At 27.9% G+C, this 19,648-nt stretch overlaps 1 protein-coding gene across 1 annotated transcript in view; it reads right to left on the reverse strand.

Annotated features, from left to right (window-relative positions):
• Positions 1-3,913: 3,913 nt before the first annotated feature.
• LOC107450191 (uncharacterized) overlaps positions 3,914-19,648 on the reverse strand; it is a 97,365-nt gene continuing 81,630 nt past the window's right edge. The window contains exon 3 of the mRNA XM_016065938.3: positions 3,914-7,765. Coding sequence (XP_015921424.1) covers positions 7,476-7,765 — 290 coding nt within the window. The 3' untranslated portion in view covers positions 3,914-7,475. The remainder of the gene's footprint in view (positions 7,766-19,648) is intronic.

The raw sequence follows: 19,648 nt of genomic DNA on the forward strand, positions 1-19,648 counted from the left end.
TGTACTTAGGCGCATGTATTCTTTGAGACTAGTTCTTTTAAAAGAAAGGTAAGAAAAGTAAAGTGGATACAAATTTGACTTAACTGAATGTATTCATTTTCAATATCCAACTTTATGCTGCAACTGAAATAAAACAGATGATATAAATTCAGAATAAAACTTTTCTCCCAAACTTTGTTGCACTAGAACATTCATTATCTATAAACACTGAAATGTCTTTTCACCAGAAAATTTGAAGAAGGGAAACTTTTCTTCCCGCAATTATTCTTCTGTTCCAACACATTCGAAAAATTTAAGCTTACTTTGTACGAATAGTATTATTCTCCGAAGAATTCCACTAGATAAATTGATACCGAATGAAATTGTCAGCATGCGATTACCAAAGTATGGTACGGCAATAATTCTTAGCAATAATTCTTAATAAATTGAGCAATAATTCTTGTGTGTTTGGAACAATAATTCTTATTTAATTCATTTATGTCTGTAAAATATTAAATTATTTTTGTCAAAAGAACTGTGTAATTCTTATTTAATTACACATAAGGAGAAAATAATCTAGAAGAAGGAAATTCTCAGTAAATAAAGTAGAAAAGTATTAAATATATATATATATATATATAATANATATATATATTACATTTATTCATTGTGAGAATGGGAGTTTAAATCCAGCCGGGCGAAGACACCCAGTGTAGTAAAAGGTGATAGGGGCACGCTAAATCTGTCTAGTCACAAAGTCCTCCATGTTCCCAGAACAAATCAATACCTCTGGGGGTACTGAATTGGAGATTGATCGTTCTCTGGTTCTGGTCAAAATTGTGATCTGTCTTTGTCAAAATTGCTAAAAATTCATTGTGTTCTTACATTTTCAGCGAAACAGTTATTTATAATTTGTATAAAATACAAATAGTTTCATGCTTTGTTTCAGTACATGGTGCTTAAAAAAATAACGTATTATGCAATGTATCGAAATCTTTTTATAATTGCTTTTCAAAATTTAGTAGTTTTTTTTTCTCATCTCGAAGAATTTTATCATTATTTTTCCTTCCCTTTTAATAAAATATTTCCCTTATTTTGCCAAAAAAAGATTCGTCATCAAAAAGCTATTCAAGAAATGAAAAATTATGTAACAAAAATGAAACTATTTCATTACTTTTATATCATTCTTTAAGGAAACAATACTTTTATTTGTACGAAAAGGAAAAGATTATACCCCTAATATATCAAAAAGTAGTGATAGTTTTTATCAAAATTTTATGAAATTTTATTCTTTTCATTATTCATAACGAAATTATTAAAAAAAATTTAATTTAAATTTTAAATTATTTTTCATGAAAAATATAGAAAAGCAAAGCTGAAGTTTTGACCTTTGGATTTTAATTAAATAAATTGTTGTTTAGATCTTTTGCTAATAAAAGCATAAAAGTGTAGGAAACAAGAAAAAATGTAAGCTTTATTCAATGTTGTTTCGTACAAGTGTTACTATGGATATTAAAATTTCTTTTCCAAAAGATTTAAAATTCTAAAATTGCCTTCTATAATTTTTAAACACATAACAAATAAAAGTTCTATGAAATTTAAATGTACTTTAAATTACTGTTTAAAATATGTTAGTCGACAAAACATAAAAATTTCATTTGGCAAAAATCTGAAATGACAAAAAAGTTAAATTCAATATTTGTTAATTGCTGACTTGTGAAAACAAAATTTTAGTTGATAATTAAACGAAAAATGATTTTTAAACTGTAGCTAACATGTTTTTAAAGCTAAGAATCAGAATACAAATATATAATAAAATTTTAAAAAATGTCCAATGGCCACCCAATTGACACTCTTCATTCAGGTATCACTAGGGCAGATTTGTTGACACTCTTTCAGGGGCACCATATTAGGTGGGTCATCGTTGCTCCCACAGTAAAGACAAATAGTATAGAGAATGAAAAATCATTTATGCCTTGTGCGGAATTCAAACCCAGGACTTTTCTGGTGTGAGCTCTCCACATATCCGGTCGATTAGCATATATTAAAAAAAGAATAAGTAATTTAAATAATAATCCTGAAGCTGAAATGAAATGAAAATGATTAAAGGGCGGAAAAGAAAAAATGGTAGCTTTAAATGACACCTTTCAACTTTTTGCTAGGCTGATTCTGTCAACAAGGTAAAAGGGATGTTTTGTATTTCATACGAAACAGTTGCTTTAAATATTATTTGAGTTTTCCTTTAGTAAAAAGAAATTTAATGATAAAATGTTATAGAAATTTTAATGCCTGTCACAATCACTTTACAAAGGTACAACTAAACGTTTGTAACTAGAATCAATTGCTTGCTTTCAATATGTTATTGCAGAACAAAAAATATTTAAGTTATTTTCCCCGAAATACTGAACTATTTGACCCCACAGCACGTAATAAACAAGGCAAAAGATACAGGGGGGAAAAGAAACAGCTTGAATAACTTTTGATCAAATGATCGGATTTTCTCGTACTAATAATCAAACTTATTGATCTGAGGGGGTAACCTCAAATATGCTAATTAATTAGTGCAAATGATATTTTAAGTTACGAAATCTTACACAAAAAAAAACTTTTTCTGGATAAATTCTTTTTTTAGTTGAATTTGGATTTCTTACCCTAAAAACAATTTGGAAAATGCAGTCCCAGTAGTGGGGTCAAATGCGGTCGAAAGTTTGGTCCCCTTACTTTTACTCTTTTTATCTTTTGCATATTTTCCTACATCTCGAGAAATTTTAAGACGAATTGAAAAATATTTGCTTGCAACTATGAGATACGTTTGCCAAAAGTTAATTCCGTGCAAAAAATAATTTTTAATCATTTCTTTTTATATTTGATAACAGTTGAATAAATTTTAAATTGCATGACATGCAATATTTTACACAATTTAAAAATTGCAATTTTGCATGCAACATACAAAATCTTAACGATGCTAACTAGTTTTAAATTAAAAACAAAATTTTAAATTTTTCTCCTGACCAAACAATGGGATCATATTACTCAGACTGCGGCTACCTTCGATATTTTGCAAGTCAGAAATCCAAATCTGTCTGGAAAAAGGTATACTTATTCAGAGACAATCCGTTTTTTCTCTCTTTTCGTAGCTTAAAATGCCATCGGCAGAAAATAATTAGCATATTTTAAGTCACTCCCTTGAACCATTAATTTTGAGTCTTATTACACGAAAATCTGATCTAAAGTCATTTTGGGGGTTTCTTTTATTTTTTTGCAAGTTGTTTACACCATTACAAATTGAAATGACATCGATAAACTTGCACGAGGGAAATACAAAATAAGATTTACCGAACCAAACGTTTTTATGTGGAGATATTAAGTATGTTTATATCGCTCATTTGGTGAAACAATGAGCTGATCAAGTATCGTAGGATAACTGCAAAATCAAGTTACGTCATTGCTTCACCAAATGAGCGATATATAGAACACTCTATTCCCGCTAAAATATCGAAAGAGATGTTAAAAAAAAATGAAAAATAAAATAAATAAATAAATAAGAAATTAATCCGAATTTATCCTTTTTTTGCCATTGGTCGATGTTTTTCAAAGGAAAAATAATATTTTTTCTATCGCTCATTTGGTGAAACAATGACGTAACTGCAAAATCAAGTTACGTCATTGTTTCACCAAATGAGCGATATATAGAACACTCTATTCCCGCTAAAATATCGAAAGAGATGTTAAAAAAATAATGAAAAATGAAATGAATAAATAAATAAAAAATTAATCCGAATTTATCCTTTTTTGCTATTGGTCGATGTTTTTCAAAGGTGAAACAATGACGTTACTTGATTTTGCAGCTACGTCATAGTTTCACCAAATAAGTGATATGGAGTCAGTTTATATGAAAATTGTCTATATTCAAATACTTAATAAAACAATTAAATGATGATGTAGTAAGTTTATTTACAAATATTTTCCATTTACATACATGTTACGTCATAAAAACAAAGTATGATGTAAAATAATTGGTGCATCTCATGATAATGCAGACCTACGATACAGTGCATTAATTTTATGTATTAAGATATTTAAACTCATAATCTCTATTCCTTGTATATAGCTCATAGTTATCATTGATTATTATGAAGGTTAATTTAAAATATATTTAAAAACGGTTTGTTGGAAAATAAATTTCGTCTATTCCAAGCTATATTTCTGAAGCTAGTTTAAAGTCCTATTTATTTTTAATAGATTATTTGCGAAAAATAATATTTATTTTTTTTTAGAAATTTATAACTATATTTCTAAGTTTCTGGGAGCTTTTGAGTAATTTAGGGCACTTATATGCTATGCCATGTTTCGAGATATCTATATTTTGTAGTCATAGTATTTTTCTAAACTAGTTATTATTCGCTCAATCTTTGTCTCTCTAAAAACATTTTTGTTTAAAAAAAATGAAAATGCGCTCTATTGGTGAATTTTGACGGAAAACGCCTTACTCATTGTGACAACTCATACACATTTTTACTGCCCTTATTACGATAGACACTTGTTTTTAAAATACATTTAAGGAAAAAAAATCACGCTTTGTAAAAACGTTTTCAATTAAAACTTCCAGATCTCAACTAATTTTTTTCATTAGAAGAAAACATTTATGCCATTAAACTTATGAGCTGATGAATTTTGTGAGATACAAGAATTGTAAAATCGAGTCTCAGTTGGCAAAATGTCATGAATATAGCAAAGCTATGATAGTAACTTTATCACTAAACGGAGAAGGTTTTAAACTAAAACCTACAAATTTACCGATGTATTAGAGTTTTGCTATACGTATAATGAGATGTCAGTGAAATGTTTGATAAGAGTTAATGTTGGGAGTTTATGGGCTAAAGCATTTCTAATTTATTCAGTTCTTTAACCTTATATAACCGCACTTTTTGAATTAGGTCGCACCATTTTATTTTATCCAATTTTCATCCACTCTTGCAGACCATTATGTTTTGCACTTTCTTTTATTATCGCTTTTTAATCCTTGCTCTTTTAATACTATCAAAACTTATTTTTATATGAGCTCATTTTTCAATTACTCACTTCAATGTTAGACGTTTTCCATCAAATTAAACTATAAAAGACGAGTTTATTTTATTAATTTGGTGTGTAAAATAAATGTTCAATCATACATATCGAGAAAAATAATTTATATTATGGATAAAAAAAAAGCATTGTTTGAAATTCTTAGTTTTTTCTCTATATTCCCTGCAATTAATCTTATTTTTTTTATATTTAAATGAATTATACTACATTTTTGTTTAAAAAATTAATCGGAAGAAAAATAACTTTTAATTATATTTTAAACAATTATATTTAAAAAAATTCTTTTTCTTAGAACACGTTTCTGTATACAATAAATAGTTTTTGAGTAAATATATTGTTTTTCTAAATTTCAATTTCTAGAGGTAAATTTTTAAATGCTTTAGGAAAACTGAAATAATGAAAACAAAACTTTTTAAACGGTTACGTAAAAATTTACTTTACATATACATTACATTCTAAACCATTTTCAATATATTGAATATTTTAAAAAATTTGAATAAATTATCACTCACTCAATTAATAACTTATATTAATAACTCAAATCACTCAATAACTTACATCGATTCACACACTTAACATAGAATCAATAAATAAAAATTATTAGCTTGGATAACAAATATATAATATTATTTATTGATATATTAAGTGCTACAACCGTTAGAATTTAAACTGGAATTTTTTACGAAAAAAATATTAATTTTAAGTTTAATTAAGAGATTAATGATTTCTTTTTGTAATATATAGGGCTCATAATTAAAAACTTTTACTCAAACCAGTATGTTAATAATTATAGCATAAAATTTTTACTTATTCTAGTTCAAGAATTAATATATATTATCTTTAATTCACAGATATTTTAACTAAAAAATCAGGAGATACATTGAGTTGAAAAGTTTATAATTTTTTGAATATCTAAATTGTCCATAAGCCTTCAAGTTAACATTGATTTTTTTTCTTGTAATAAGGCAAAGTTCATATGCATTTTAAAAAATAAGCCTTCATATAATCAGTTGCAGTCCATTCATCTTAAGTATTATCACTTTCGTTTGTTTTGTAGGTTGGTTTATTCAACTAATGTTGTCCTAAAGTTTGATACAAAAGTTACAAATTCCAAAAAACCCATATCTTGCTAAAAATTATTCTTCTAGTTTAAGGGTTGGCAAAATTCAGTCAGTCTAAATCACGAATACACTCACTGTAATTTTCTAACGAAGTCTTCTTATCGTATTGCAAAGATGTAATGATTTGGCTGGTGGAAGAGTTTTGTATCCGGTAATGTCAGTCCCCCTAATATGAAGTCCAAATGATTACTTTTATAGTAATTATTAAGTAAACTCTTCTTTCTCCTCCTTGGTCGTCATGTGAAATATTCCCACATGTTTATTTGAAAACTGACCACCTTGAATAATTTTTTAATTGAAACAATATTAAAATTTATCGAAACCCATGAATTTTATTTTGTTGATATATATTTAAAAAGAAACCCCTTTGAATAGTTGAGAATTTTTACGCTTCCTCCCCCCCCCCAAAAAAAAAAGAATGAGGTGATGGTCCTTGAGGATCAAAAGATTGGCAACCGCTTTATATGATCAGTGGTCATTATCAAATATACTTTAGTCAGAATTGTATAGTACATAAAATTTCAGCAAGACTATGGGGAAAAGTTCAAAAGATACCGACCAATGTCTTAAAAAGTTATTTCCTATAATTTATGTCCTTTATATAGTCACTTTTTATAAATCTTCTTTATATTTAACGTGATGATATTGACATCTTGGTCCTTTACAATTGATAAATAGTTTATATCAAAACAAAGATTCATTGAAAAAATTCATGGTTAAATTCAAGATTAAATTCAGCTTTTCGTAAAACTTCATAGAAATTTATAGCTATTACTTTAACCATAAGTTATTGTTGTAGTTTTTCCTCCAACTGTCTGATGAAATCAGAGAAGATCTATTAAACCATTAACCTTCAGAAAATCGATCCATAAGTATGATATTATCCAATGTATCTAATTTTAGGTTTTCTTGGAGAATTTGGTGAGGAAACAGATTCTGTTTCGCTATTAATTACTACACATGTGATTTAAGCCATAACAACTAATTTTTTCTAAATTCTGATTGCACCTACGTATGACATGCGAAATTTTTATTTAAAAAAACAAAAATGAATACTGAGCAAGAGTGGGGATCAATCTACAGATCATTCATCTACAATATGAAATGAAAACACATCAGCCAAACTGCATCGTTTACATTTAACATTCAAAGCAGACTTTTATAGAAAATCACAGTGAGTACTTTCAATTTTCAGAAGCTACTTTTTCTGTAAATGTTTTGGTGGTGTCACAACTGTAGATTGTATTCCTGCTGCCTGGGCTTAAATATACGGCAGCAGAATCGACACCATCAGAGAAGAAGTCTCCTCAATTCGTCTCGTGTTCTTCCACTGTAGACTCTGTGTTCTTCAAGCTCCTCTTCGGAATCCGATTCTTTATCTTCTTCGTGGACCTGCTTTACTCTCAGCTCATAATCAGACCAGTGGTCAAGGGTTTCTTTGTGCAGTTCTAGCGCCATGAGTCCTGGAAATATAGAGTCACATATCGAACAACCATAGTGACGTTTTCTTTGCTGATGCTGCTCTAACTTCCGCACACTGTTGAAGGAACGTTCGCAAACATTACACGTCAGCTCTTCATCTGAAATAACAAAAATAGAGATTTACACAAAAATGCATATCAAATATATGATATAAAGCTATAAACTTATAGAAAAAGTTATAAAATATGCCGATAATTCAATGCGAAAGTAATGCTAAAATAAAGTTCTCGAAAATGGTTTTTCAAATCACAAGACTTCAAGATTTTAAGGTTAATTTTGAAGTTTTTATTAGCTGCAGAAGTGAGAAGTAAAACTAATTTAATATTATACAGTTTCATTTATTTCATGGAGATTAGCTGTAGGTACATAAATTCTAATTCTTCATGTGAAATATTTATTGTTCTTGATGGATAACGCAAAGCCAAGTCAAAGAATTCAAAAATTTATTTTTCTTGATCATAATAAATCTAAAAAAATATTTGTATACTTTGAAATAACTTCCCCTTACAAACTATTTTATAAAGTATGCATGAAAACCAAGGAATGCGTTAGTGCTCTTAAAGCAAAGAAACAACCAAAATTCACAAATCAAAGATATGTGGCAAATTCATAGACTCTAATTCATAGATGTAAAAATGTTTACGTTAAGAACCATAGATACCTATTTTTTCATTCATTCGTAAATAAATTATTTAACTTTTTGATCGATGTTTAAAAATACATAAAACTTATGATTATAGGATGATAACATCGAAAATATAAAGCCATTATTCACTGTTAAATAATGTAGTTCATGTGCTATAAAATAATTATCTGATACGCTTATGTTCATTTAAAAGATAACAATTATAATGAGCCAATTCAATGCATTTATAACTTTGTATTAAACGCATCAATAGGTTAAAAGCAAATGATTTCAAATGCTAGGTAAGAGATGTAGCCAAAAATAATAAAAACAAAACTTTTTCATTATGGAAATTTATCAGATGAATAGCTAAAGATTTCCGAAAGGATTTTCTTTCTAAATTTAGTTAATTAAAACTAATGACAATGAATTGGGGTTATTATCAATAGCAAACGAGAACAGTACCAAAATATAAAGTTAGAGTATTAGCTTTAATTTTACAAGTCATGATGAAGTACTAATAGTAAAAAATATTTTTTTAATATACCTGAAAAAATTTTGCTCTTATGTTTGATAAAACTAAATTATTTCATTATTTTGTTAAATTATTATATATATTTCAATGCAATTGTTCATGTCATTTCCTTTAAAATTATAAACTAATAGGGAAAAATTAGTTTTATGTTCTTTTGTCACATTCAAGGGTTAATTTTTTTTTAAATGACTTTAATATTAAAGATCCAAAATTCGATTGTAAAAACGTAAGTTCTAACGTAAACATCTGAAATAAACATCTGAAAACTTTAAAAAAGAGTGCATGTTAAAAGTAAAAAGACAAATATTGTACCATATTCCTATAAGAAGAGGTTTGAAAAAGGAATAGGTTTTGATAATTGATTTAATATTTTCTCAGGAAAACAACATTTGTTTGTGCTACAAAAACGACTTTCAGTTAATTAAAAGAACTTTTACAAGTGCAGATTCCGAAAGCAAAAAAGTTTTAAAAGAAAGAAAAAAAAATTTTCCTTCTTAGTAGCGATTTAGTAACATTGCAAAAAAAAGCTCAATTTTTTTCTTAAAATTTCTTTTCTGGACATAGTTTAAAATGTATGTGTAAAAGAAAATGAACTAATGTAAACTAAAAAGTTGCCTTTTCAACAATAATTAAACGACAAAGCGAGGAACTTCCCTACTTATTTAAATACAAAACATCATTACGGTGTAAAGTTCCGCATTTCGGGATCGGGATGATTCGGTATAAACTTACCAGGCTTCACAGAAAAGTAAAGTATCTTTTTAAGTAAATCCAAATTCGTATAACGTCAATTTAATATCACTATTATTAATTTATGGCACCCGTGACAAGCATATAAAAACAACTGATCACTAATGCATGACCTCGAATTACAAATTTATTTGAATCCATTAGTTTATTCCTTTGAAAAAAAAGAACAGTTTTCATACAGAGAAGTTTCAAAAGTGGAATAAAATTCTATGTCCATTTTCTTCAACACGCATTTAGAGCTTTTCTCCTTTTTATTTAAAGCGCATTTCGAGCTGTGTCCAGAATAAAAAGCACACAGACAATTTATTTTTCATGAGTTGGAACATCAAACTCCTAAAATGAAAGAAACAAAACTGTTTCCTATCATTCCGTCATCTTCAATACAAAAATAGACAAAAAGACTAATGCGTTTTTAAAATAGTGTTGCAAGAAAAAATTTTTTATATTAGTATTCGATGACAACCGTTCTCTTGACATTAATATCTCATAATTTAAACTTGCAAAATTTATAAAAAACTATAATGTAATTTCATTGAATTAAGCAATTTGCTTTTTAACGATGTCACCTATTTTAACGTGCTTTAGGGAATCTTCACAATTTTCATTCAACTTTAAACAGTCCTAATGCCTACTTAACGCATGCGTTGCACGTTCTTTAGGCTAATAATATTCTTTATTACTTGAAAATGAGAAAATTATGCATTCTGTTATAACGAAACAAAATTCAAAATTAATGTAAACAATTATTCTTAAAATTGAACTTTTAACATGTTAACATAGGATAACTAATTTGTCAATTACCGATCTACAATTTCCAGACGAACTCTATGCAAAGCAGAATTTCATTTATAACAGAAAATTTGGGAAATTATTCTCGGTGTATGCAATTATTTCCTTGTTTATTAATTTCTACAGGAAGATTTGTTAATTTATTTGGAATGCTGCTGGTGTTATTCGTGTTTTCCAATCGAATATCTAGTGAGTTCTTTCATTCAAAACAATGGATATCTGGGCGATAAGAAGACAGATGAGGGAGGACGCTGTTGCCATAGAAATATACAAAGACGCTTTAAACGATATTAAGTGGATTAAAATCTTTACTTAATTAGATCAAAAAGTAAAATTTTTCCATCACAGCGGATTTTCAACCCGAGAAAATATGTTGTTAATGAAAATAAGCATCTCCCTAAAACATTACTATTCACTGCAATTCCTCAGAAAACAAATTATTTAATGGTGACTAAACATTTACTTTACAAAGGAAAATTCAAATGATAATTTATGAATTATTTTCTTTTCAAACTTCAAAAGAAGTTTTCATTATTTTAACTTAAGGAATTAATTAGCTTTATATTTTATAAAGAAATTGACGGGAAATTGTTTAAAACGAAATTCTTGTGAGTTACTGACCTATACTAAAAGCCTTAGAGAACCATAAATGTACCGTTAGTCAACACATTTTCTACTAATTATTAATGATGGATTTATGCATAATTATAAATTATTAACACTTGGCACACGATCAATGAAATTTAAATACCAAGAAATGAGAAAACGTCTTTTTTGTAAATTCATTTATGCAAAGGGAAAACTGTAAAAACTTTTTTCAATAAGAAATTAATTACATAAAATGCTGGGTATCTCTTATCAGATGCTGGGTAGCCTCTTGTCATGTATTGAAAACATTTTTTTTAATTTTCTCAATTTCATTCTCTTTTTTTTTATTAGAATTATTTAAAAGAAATAATAAAGTATGCTATTAGTTAAGTATAATCTCTATTAATAAAATGAAAAACTACATACGTGCGAATTTTAATTTCTATCTATTTCATGAGGATAAATGCATTAATAAATAAAATTTGATGTTTTGAAGTCAAATTATGCGAGCAAATTTATATCTCATTGAAGTTAACTCTATCAGTAATTAAAGGGATTAGGGTAATCTATCAAAACATTGTTACATGAAACGTCTCCTTAATATTGTCTCCATACGGGATGAAAATTTCAATGCGTAATTGCACAATACACAAAAAAACGTTTTTCCCTTGTGGGAGTTGTGATATTTTTCACATGACACGGTCTCTTAAACAATTTTGGTGAAATAGTTTGTGATAATATCGCCCTAAACACTTTAATTCTTATGCATTAGGGCAGGCTTCTTTTTAAACTGTAGCTAGTTGGAACGATGTTATCATCACCATTCCTGGCTCGACAGCCCCTTTTGGGGCAAAGCTTTTCCCATGTGAACACTCCAAGTATCTTTTCTTAATTGCCTTCCAGTTTAAGAATATGGAAGAGTAATGAAATCATTTTCAAAGTCATCAAAACATTGAAGGTCTTCCTCTACGTTGGGTCACAATTCACAAATGTCTTAACAATTAAAATACGTATGTTAATCCAAATATTAGCTGAAATACTAGTATGAATACCTGAATACTCCAGGACCAACGTTATATTTTATTGTATAAAGTCATGTAATATTTTATGTACTGAATTATTTATTTACTAATTAAACTATATTAGCTGAAATACTAGTTGAATACCCATTGGTCGAAAGGGGAGAAGTAAATATGAAATAAAGTGGTATTATAATTATTACTAGAAAATTAAGCATTGAACTGAAAAACACATACTGCTATAAAAAAAATTTCTTCAATATCCTTCGAATTTTTTATTTATTTAATAATTTTTGCACTTTCTGATGCCATTAAGTTATTAGTTAAATCAAAACATTTATTTAGAAGTTCATCCCTTCAAAATAAAGTTTAAATAAATTAAGTATCATATGACGTGATGCTATTGGTTGTGACAACTCAAGATAGTCAAAATTTACTTCTGCCAAGGAATTTATTGTACATTTATTCCTCTCAGGAGTCTTATTAAATCTATCCTAAGTCTTATTAATTATCATCTGAACTGCTGAGGCATGCACTAAGAGATTACCTGAACGCAATTTTTTCACGAAATCAGCATATCTCAGTACGAATAAAAGTGTATCAAGAATGGAGAAATTCATTAAATTATATATTCGGTACAGTATTTCCGGGCAATAAAAAAAAAATCAATTCAAGCAACAAAAATATCAAAACTGAGATTTTTTATATATTTTATGTTTTTACATGATAAAACTATACTTAGATTTTTTTAAATCAAAATTAAATTGTGCTTTATCAGTTTTTGAAATTCTATTTTAGCTTGTTCAGAGCATTAGCAATAAATAAAAAATATTTGTCAAGTTACTTATCTCGAAAGGAAGTAATTATATAATATTGACAATAGGATATTTTATCGACAATATAATATTATATAATATTCGTTGAAGCAATTATATAATATCGACATGGTGCTAAGAGTGTTCCGCTGTTTTTGTTATCGCGTGTGGACTCTGATATTTTTATCCGTAGAAGCATAGCAACTAACAGCGTTACCACCCACCACGAAGTCGAATGTAGGGGGTCATACAGACTTATTACCAGCAATACGGAATTGATTTCGCTAAAAAATGATTCCGAATGGAAAGGAGATTTCATCGGATTACAGATTTCGTAATTGACAAAAAGGCATAATACGAAAGCTTGGAAGTCTAAATTTCGATAAAATCCAGGTTCCTGAGGTGTGGTTAGCTTTAACCACTTTCAAACAATCGGATAATGAAATCTTTTCCATGCTCATTCCGGTAAATATTCAAGCTAGATATCCTAATCTTATAGTGACTCCATCTAGGGAGTTGAATATAAAATTGCATTGAAATAAGATAATTATTAAATTGTTGAATTTAAAATTGTATTGAAATATAAAATAACCAAATATCAGTTAGACAGAGAGAATGTTAGAATATTTATTAATGTTTTACCATAATATGTGATAAGAAATGCCTCCTAGAAACCATTAATTTCCTGAATAAGGTAGAACAAAATGTGTATAAAAATTATAGCTAAGGAAATCACAGTGTTACACGAAGGAAAATCACTAAGTTGTGTCTTGACGTAGTTCCTTTTTTGATATTTCAATAAATTTCAGCTTATTTCTTTTTTAGCAAAGCACATTTTTTTTTTAAATATGAGGAATTTGTTTGAAATATAATATTTTATGCATCAGCCGAAGTTGTGTTAAAAACGTGAACAGGATTCCTAAAAGAAGTCAAACAAAATCATTTTAGAATTAATGAAATGAAGTTACACGCAGTGTTATAGATTCAATGCATCTAACTTCATTAGCTGAAAAATTGGATTATTAACTTTGACTGAACAGTAAAATTGAAAAGTTGTCCCAAATACGTTAAAAATTCGTTCAGAAAAAATATTACCACTATGATGTCTAAATATATACTGTATCTAATGAATAAATATTATATATTATGAATCTAAGAATCAGGTTCATTAAAAATAAAAAACTATTTACAAAAAGATTAATCAAATTCAATAAAAATACTTATAATATTTGTTTGCAGATAATTTATTTTCTAAATTCATGAGTTTTGTTAATTTCATAGCAGAAAATTAGGAAATTAATTATAAAATTAATAACGAAACTAACAGTTTAAACTACATCAATATTAAAATGAAAGAAATTATTGAGATTAATTAGTAATTTAAGTAATGCAGTGTGTTGGGGTACAAAGATGCTCGTCAACTACCAGGATCCTCCTTACCAGAAACACGGGTCTCCACGTCGGTGAACATGTGGGTGGTTTCTTCCCATCAGATTCTGATATAACAGGGTGGTAATCGAACACTTAGGGGAGCACGACGGTTAGGAAGTTGTAAGTGACACGTTCTGATACAAACTCATTTTTCAATTGTTTACATTATATTATTGAAAAGATTAAACATAAATCACAAATCATAACATCGCAGTTTCCACAAAGTTTTAAACATTATTTTAGGTAACAAAAATACTCGAAAATAATACTAGTTTGAAAAAGCTTTGCCGAGTAAAATATTACAGCTAAAAATAAGTATAATTAATTGCCTTTGTGAAAAACAAACTATTATCAGAATAATTAGAATTATGTTCATTTAAGCACTCACACTTATTTGCGTCATGAATTGAAAAAAAAGTAAACATAAATATATCCATGTATGTAAAAAAAAGTCTTTTTTTCTAATTCTGTCAAAAACAAACTAGACTATGATTAAGAATAAATAAGTTCTGCTTAAAAATATTTAATCAGTCACGAAATTTGTTTTACAAAATATATAACAGGTTTAATGAGCAGAAAACTATTAATCTCGAGGATTGCAAGAAAAAAAAACGTTTCTCATTACGCTAGTTTTTTTTCTCCGTTTGCCAGAGAAGATTCTTAATCGAAATTTCACTTTTAGTATAAACACGCTATTCACTTAAAGGACGAAAATAATTATTTAATTAAATTTTTCTGTTTATTAACATATTTTTCTAAAATTAACTTCATTTTGCATTTGCGTACGTTATGTTTTAATTTAACATACGTATAGATCATGAGATTTAAAAAATTAAAATATTAGAACATACTTTTTAAAAAATTATATCTTGACTTATCTTTTTGATGTCCTTGAAAACATTTAAGAACCAGGCATTAACTGAAATTTAATTATTTGAAATGTATTAGTGTTGATATGGAAGAAAATCGAAATGGAAGAATCTAATCATTCGAAAAATATTAAATTTTATAAATATCTAAGTGAAATTTTTATTTATGTTTATTAAATATTATTTATGTAATTTATTAAAATTATGCTTTTGTTCAAAGAAAATAGAATTGCGTGAATAACTGCATAACGTAATTTATTGTTAGGTAGTAAGTATGTATTTTAAATTTACCAATTGCTTTTGTTGAAAATAAACATTTTATGATCTTCCCGAAGTACTGAGAAACTCCTAAACAATTTGATCATTAATATTAAAGCTTAAATGGCAAAAATATTTTTTTTGCATGCATTTATTGCTTTCTGTAAGCGTGGTCAACGAATTGTCATAACTTATCATATTGTCATTTTATCATAACTTACTCATAATTTCAATTGATGCTGATTTCTGAAAACTTTTGTTTCAAAACCCATGCCCATATAATTATGATTTCAAAACTTTTTGAGATATGTTTTCGTTACTTACTAACATAAAGAACACGCTGTCGGAATACTATTCAAGAAAATAATGTTTTTGGAACGTATGAAATTTTTAAGATAATCATTACATCCTTGAACTGTGCTTTTAGCAAATAAAACAAAAAACGTTTCTTAGCTTGAAAATATTTGCGAAATTCATGTGATGTGTCATTTGTGAAATTCATTGCATGAATTGTATAAATTCATAGGAAGCACGTTTTTGTGTCTGATTTTGGAACTTGGTTACCACTAAATAATTAGTATATTTGAGCTCACCCCTCGATTCCTTAAGATTGACACTTAGAAGATGATGACTCGGATGATTAGAACAATTCAATATAATCGCAATTACCTGTAATCACTATTAGAAATAAATGATTAAATAGCAGTAATAATCTGTAATCCATTACAGTTGTAATCGATTACAGTGTTCGATAGCTAACTCTGTTACCTGTCAGTCGTGAACTCAAATTAACGCCTTTTGCTATGTTTGTTTGAGCCTTCGTTAAGTGAGAAACCTTTATCTGTTTTAATAGGATGTTTCTAATGGTAATTATCTAAAGACTGTATTTTTTAAAATACACTCTCGAATTTTATAGCATAATTTTTCTTACCACTTTCTTTTATTTGTAACTTTTCTTGTTTTCGGTTATCTGAAATATTTTGCTATAAACAGAGAAGAGATATCTATAATTTAATGAAAGTTATTTATCTTGAAACTCTACGTTACATATGGCATTATATTATTTGGAAATGAACTGGTAGGGGAGAGTGGGATCAATTGTAACAGGGTACAATTGTAATAGAGCAAAAATTTCGAGTGTCGGGTTCTAGATTTGGTTCCTAGGTGGCGCACGAGGTGTATTTAATAAATCTACATGTGCACCCCTGCTGGAAACCATTTTGACGTACTTTTGTAAGAGTTACATCACAAAAGATATTTTCACGCTACGTAAGTACTTTTTTTGGTATTGGAATATTATATTGTAACAAAGTAATTTTGTTTAAACAAATAAAAATTATTAACCGAATATGTAAGTGGACACCTTAATTAACATTTCAAAAAAAAAAGATTAGTTTTGTTAATTAACTAGCATTGTTTTTAACAAATGAAGCTGAAATGGCGTCTTGGGGACGATTGTAACAATAAGTAAAGGGACGATTGTAACAGCTGAAAATAAATAATCTTATGTTTACAAACCATTACTTAACTCTTTAAGAACCACCAATAGTTTCCTATATCATTTATATTATGTTGCATGTGCATTATTTTATTTGTCACCTTTCACAGCATAAATTAAAATTTTTAACCCCTTAAAGTTAAAAGTTTAACCCTTTAGGTCTCTGCTCATTATTATTTTTACTCCTAAAATATCACTACTATTTTGATCAATAAAAAAATATATCACAACTATGATAATATGTATAATTAACTATGTTTTAGTTGAATTTATGAACTGTTACAATTGACCCCGTAAGTGGGGACAATTGTAACAAGTGCACGACTGTCAAAAATTGTTAATAACTAATATAATAACATTTAAAATAAGGTATTTATTTTTTTTTCTAGTAGAGGATAGTCTACTTTACTCGTCTGTCAATTAATACTAGTAATATATTGGATTTTTGTCAGTTAAAAATAGTTAAGTAAAAAGTGTTGCAATTGACCCCACTCTCCCCTATAATTATAACTGTTCATTTTAGCACAAAGGAGCAGGAAAAAAATAATTAACCGTGAACAAGGAATAAATAAAAGTAAACAAAACTTAAAATTTGAAAAGTAGCAATAAATGGTCTGAAGAGAACAAAATACAATTTCAATTATAGTCGACTGTTATTTTTTTGTCTATTGTTCAATTGTAGTTCATAATGTTCATGCTTCCCTATATAACTTGGTAATATCTTCCTTATCCTTGGAGCTAGTCTTTGATAGGTAAAAACATTGCGTAAGTTTTGGTTGACAAATTGAGCTTATAGGATCGGTAGAAACTACTAACATGTCAAACAAATGTTTTGCATATCCTTTGTGTATTTTAAAATTTGCCATTTTTTGGGTCTACAATTTCCAACAATCTTATAAGGCCTTCCCAGGATTTACCTTTTGATATTTCAGGCATATTGCTGTTATTTACTTCATTAAATTTGTTAAAAGCTAATCTTTTTTACTAAATCTTTCACATTTTCTTGCTGAATGTTAGGTTTATTACTTTCGTATGATAGAATCCATTGAAATGTACTAATTTTCCAAAGGAAGTATAAAACTTGCTTGATTCCAAATATGACCTCAGGTCCATGTAACTCATTCAAATATAAATACGGATAAATGTTATTTCTTAAAGTTTTTTTTTAAAAAAAAAGCATAAATGATGCATGTCAAGCATTTAAGCATAAATTATATTCCACGTCAAAAATATAATTCATGAACAAGAAAAATAGTGAAAATTTGAAATATTTAAATCATGCATTCATTTTTCCTCAGGTGCTTTAATAATGTATTAAAAAAACACACTTTAACATTTCGCATACTTAGCAATTGACATCGCTTAAAGAAAAAATATCCAAGCATTGCATAAAATTAAAATAAAAAAAATAACAAAACTATTTTAAAAAAATCGAAAAAAAAAATGACAATAAAGGAAGATTCAGGTTTACTATTGCAATGAGGGGCTCTGTGTAATTTAGACGAAAGAAAGAAGGTGGCTTTTTTCTTTGCATTTAAAAAAAAGCATTGCTTCCTTGCATGGAATAGTGCAATACAGTGTGTATTGAATAAAATGTCGAGTTTTATTTTGTCGACTGAAAAAATTAAAACTTCCCCAAATAAAAGTACTAGCGAAACTTGTTGAAATTCTAAAGATTCTACCGTGGCTTTAAAATAGGTTTGTGCTTAGCTAAAAAAAAAAAACTTTTTCGGATTTAAAAAAATTGCAAATTATTTCCCAAAACATTGTGAAGCAGGAACAAAAAGAAAAGAAAGAAAAATTTTAAATAATTTTTTTATTATTATCATCATTCAGTCACTCTTTGTGATAAAATGGTTCAACTGGAAATTATTAAATTATTTTGTTCGTTGTAAAAAATATTACTTTAAAGCATTTTAAGAAACAAAGCATTTAATTAAAGAAAAATCACGAAATAAAAAATAAGGAAACTTAAAAAAACTTTTTTTTTCATTCCTCTCTTTAACTTGAGAAACATGTTCCGCTTCTGTCTTTTCTGCATTAAACGTTAAGTCGGGAAAGATAATTTCCGTTCTCTTTCTATACAAACTAACTCTTTCCTCTACTTGATCCGTTGCCATGGTAACAGTCCATGTCCAGATGCGTCTTCGGCTGTTAGGATGGAAAACCGCAGACTAGATTTCTCTTCACCGCACACATTATCACGTATTTAAATGCAAGATTCGTGACCTGATGTTTCCGAAAAAGATGAAGAATGTTATGGTTCCATCGTGACTCTCTCTCTCTCTTTCTCTTTTCTATTTTGCAGCGCAGACGCAGCGGCGGATTTATTTAAAACCATCCCTTTAATTCCTATGTAATCATTTAAAAAAAAATGTGCTTTGAATTCTGTGGCTTGTTTCGATATACATCGAGAAATCAGATGAAAATGAGGACCATCCCTGCATTCTTATTAAACACTTAAGTCAGAGGATAAGTACAGTTTTCTCATATGAGATTCAAGAATTATTTGGTTATCATCAGCATAATAATAATGAAAGTTATGAATGTATTGTTTACCTGAACAATTTTATTAAATTTAATGTCCTATATAGAATGCCATGGCCAAGTGATATCACCCGTCTAACGCTATGTAGGTTTGAATTCGGACGTAACAAAGGATAGATCTTTGTGTTGTCTTTTTATGAATTGTGCTGCCTTTTCTTCAACTTGACAAAGGCTTATAAGTCGCACTTATGTAATTAAACACACTAGCTTGCATATATGTGCGTACCAATAAATAAAAAATAAAGTCCTATAATGTT

Source organism: Parasteatoda tepidariorum, chromosome 4 (genome assembly GCF_043381705.1).
Source record: "Parasteatoda tepidariorum isolate YZ-2023 chromosome 4, CAS_Ptep_4.0, whole genome shotgun sequence".
NCBI lineage: Eukaryota > Metazoa > Arthropoda > Arachnida > Araneae > Theridiidae > Parasteatoda > Parasteatoda tepidariorum.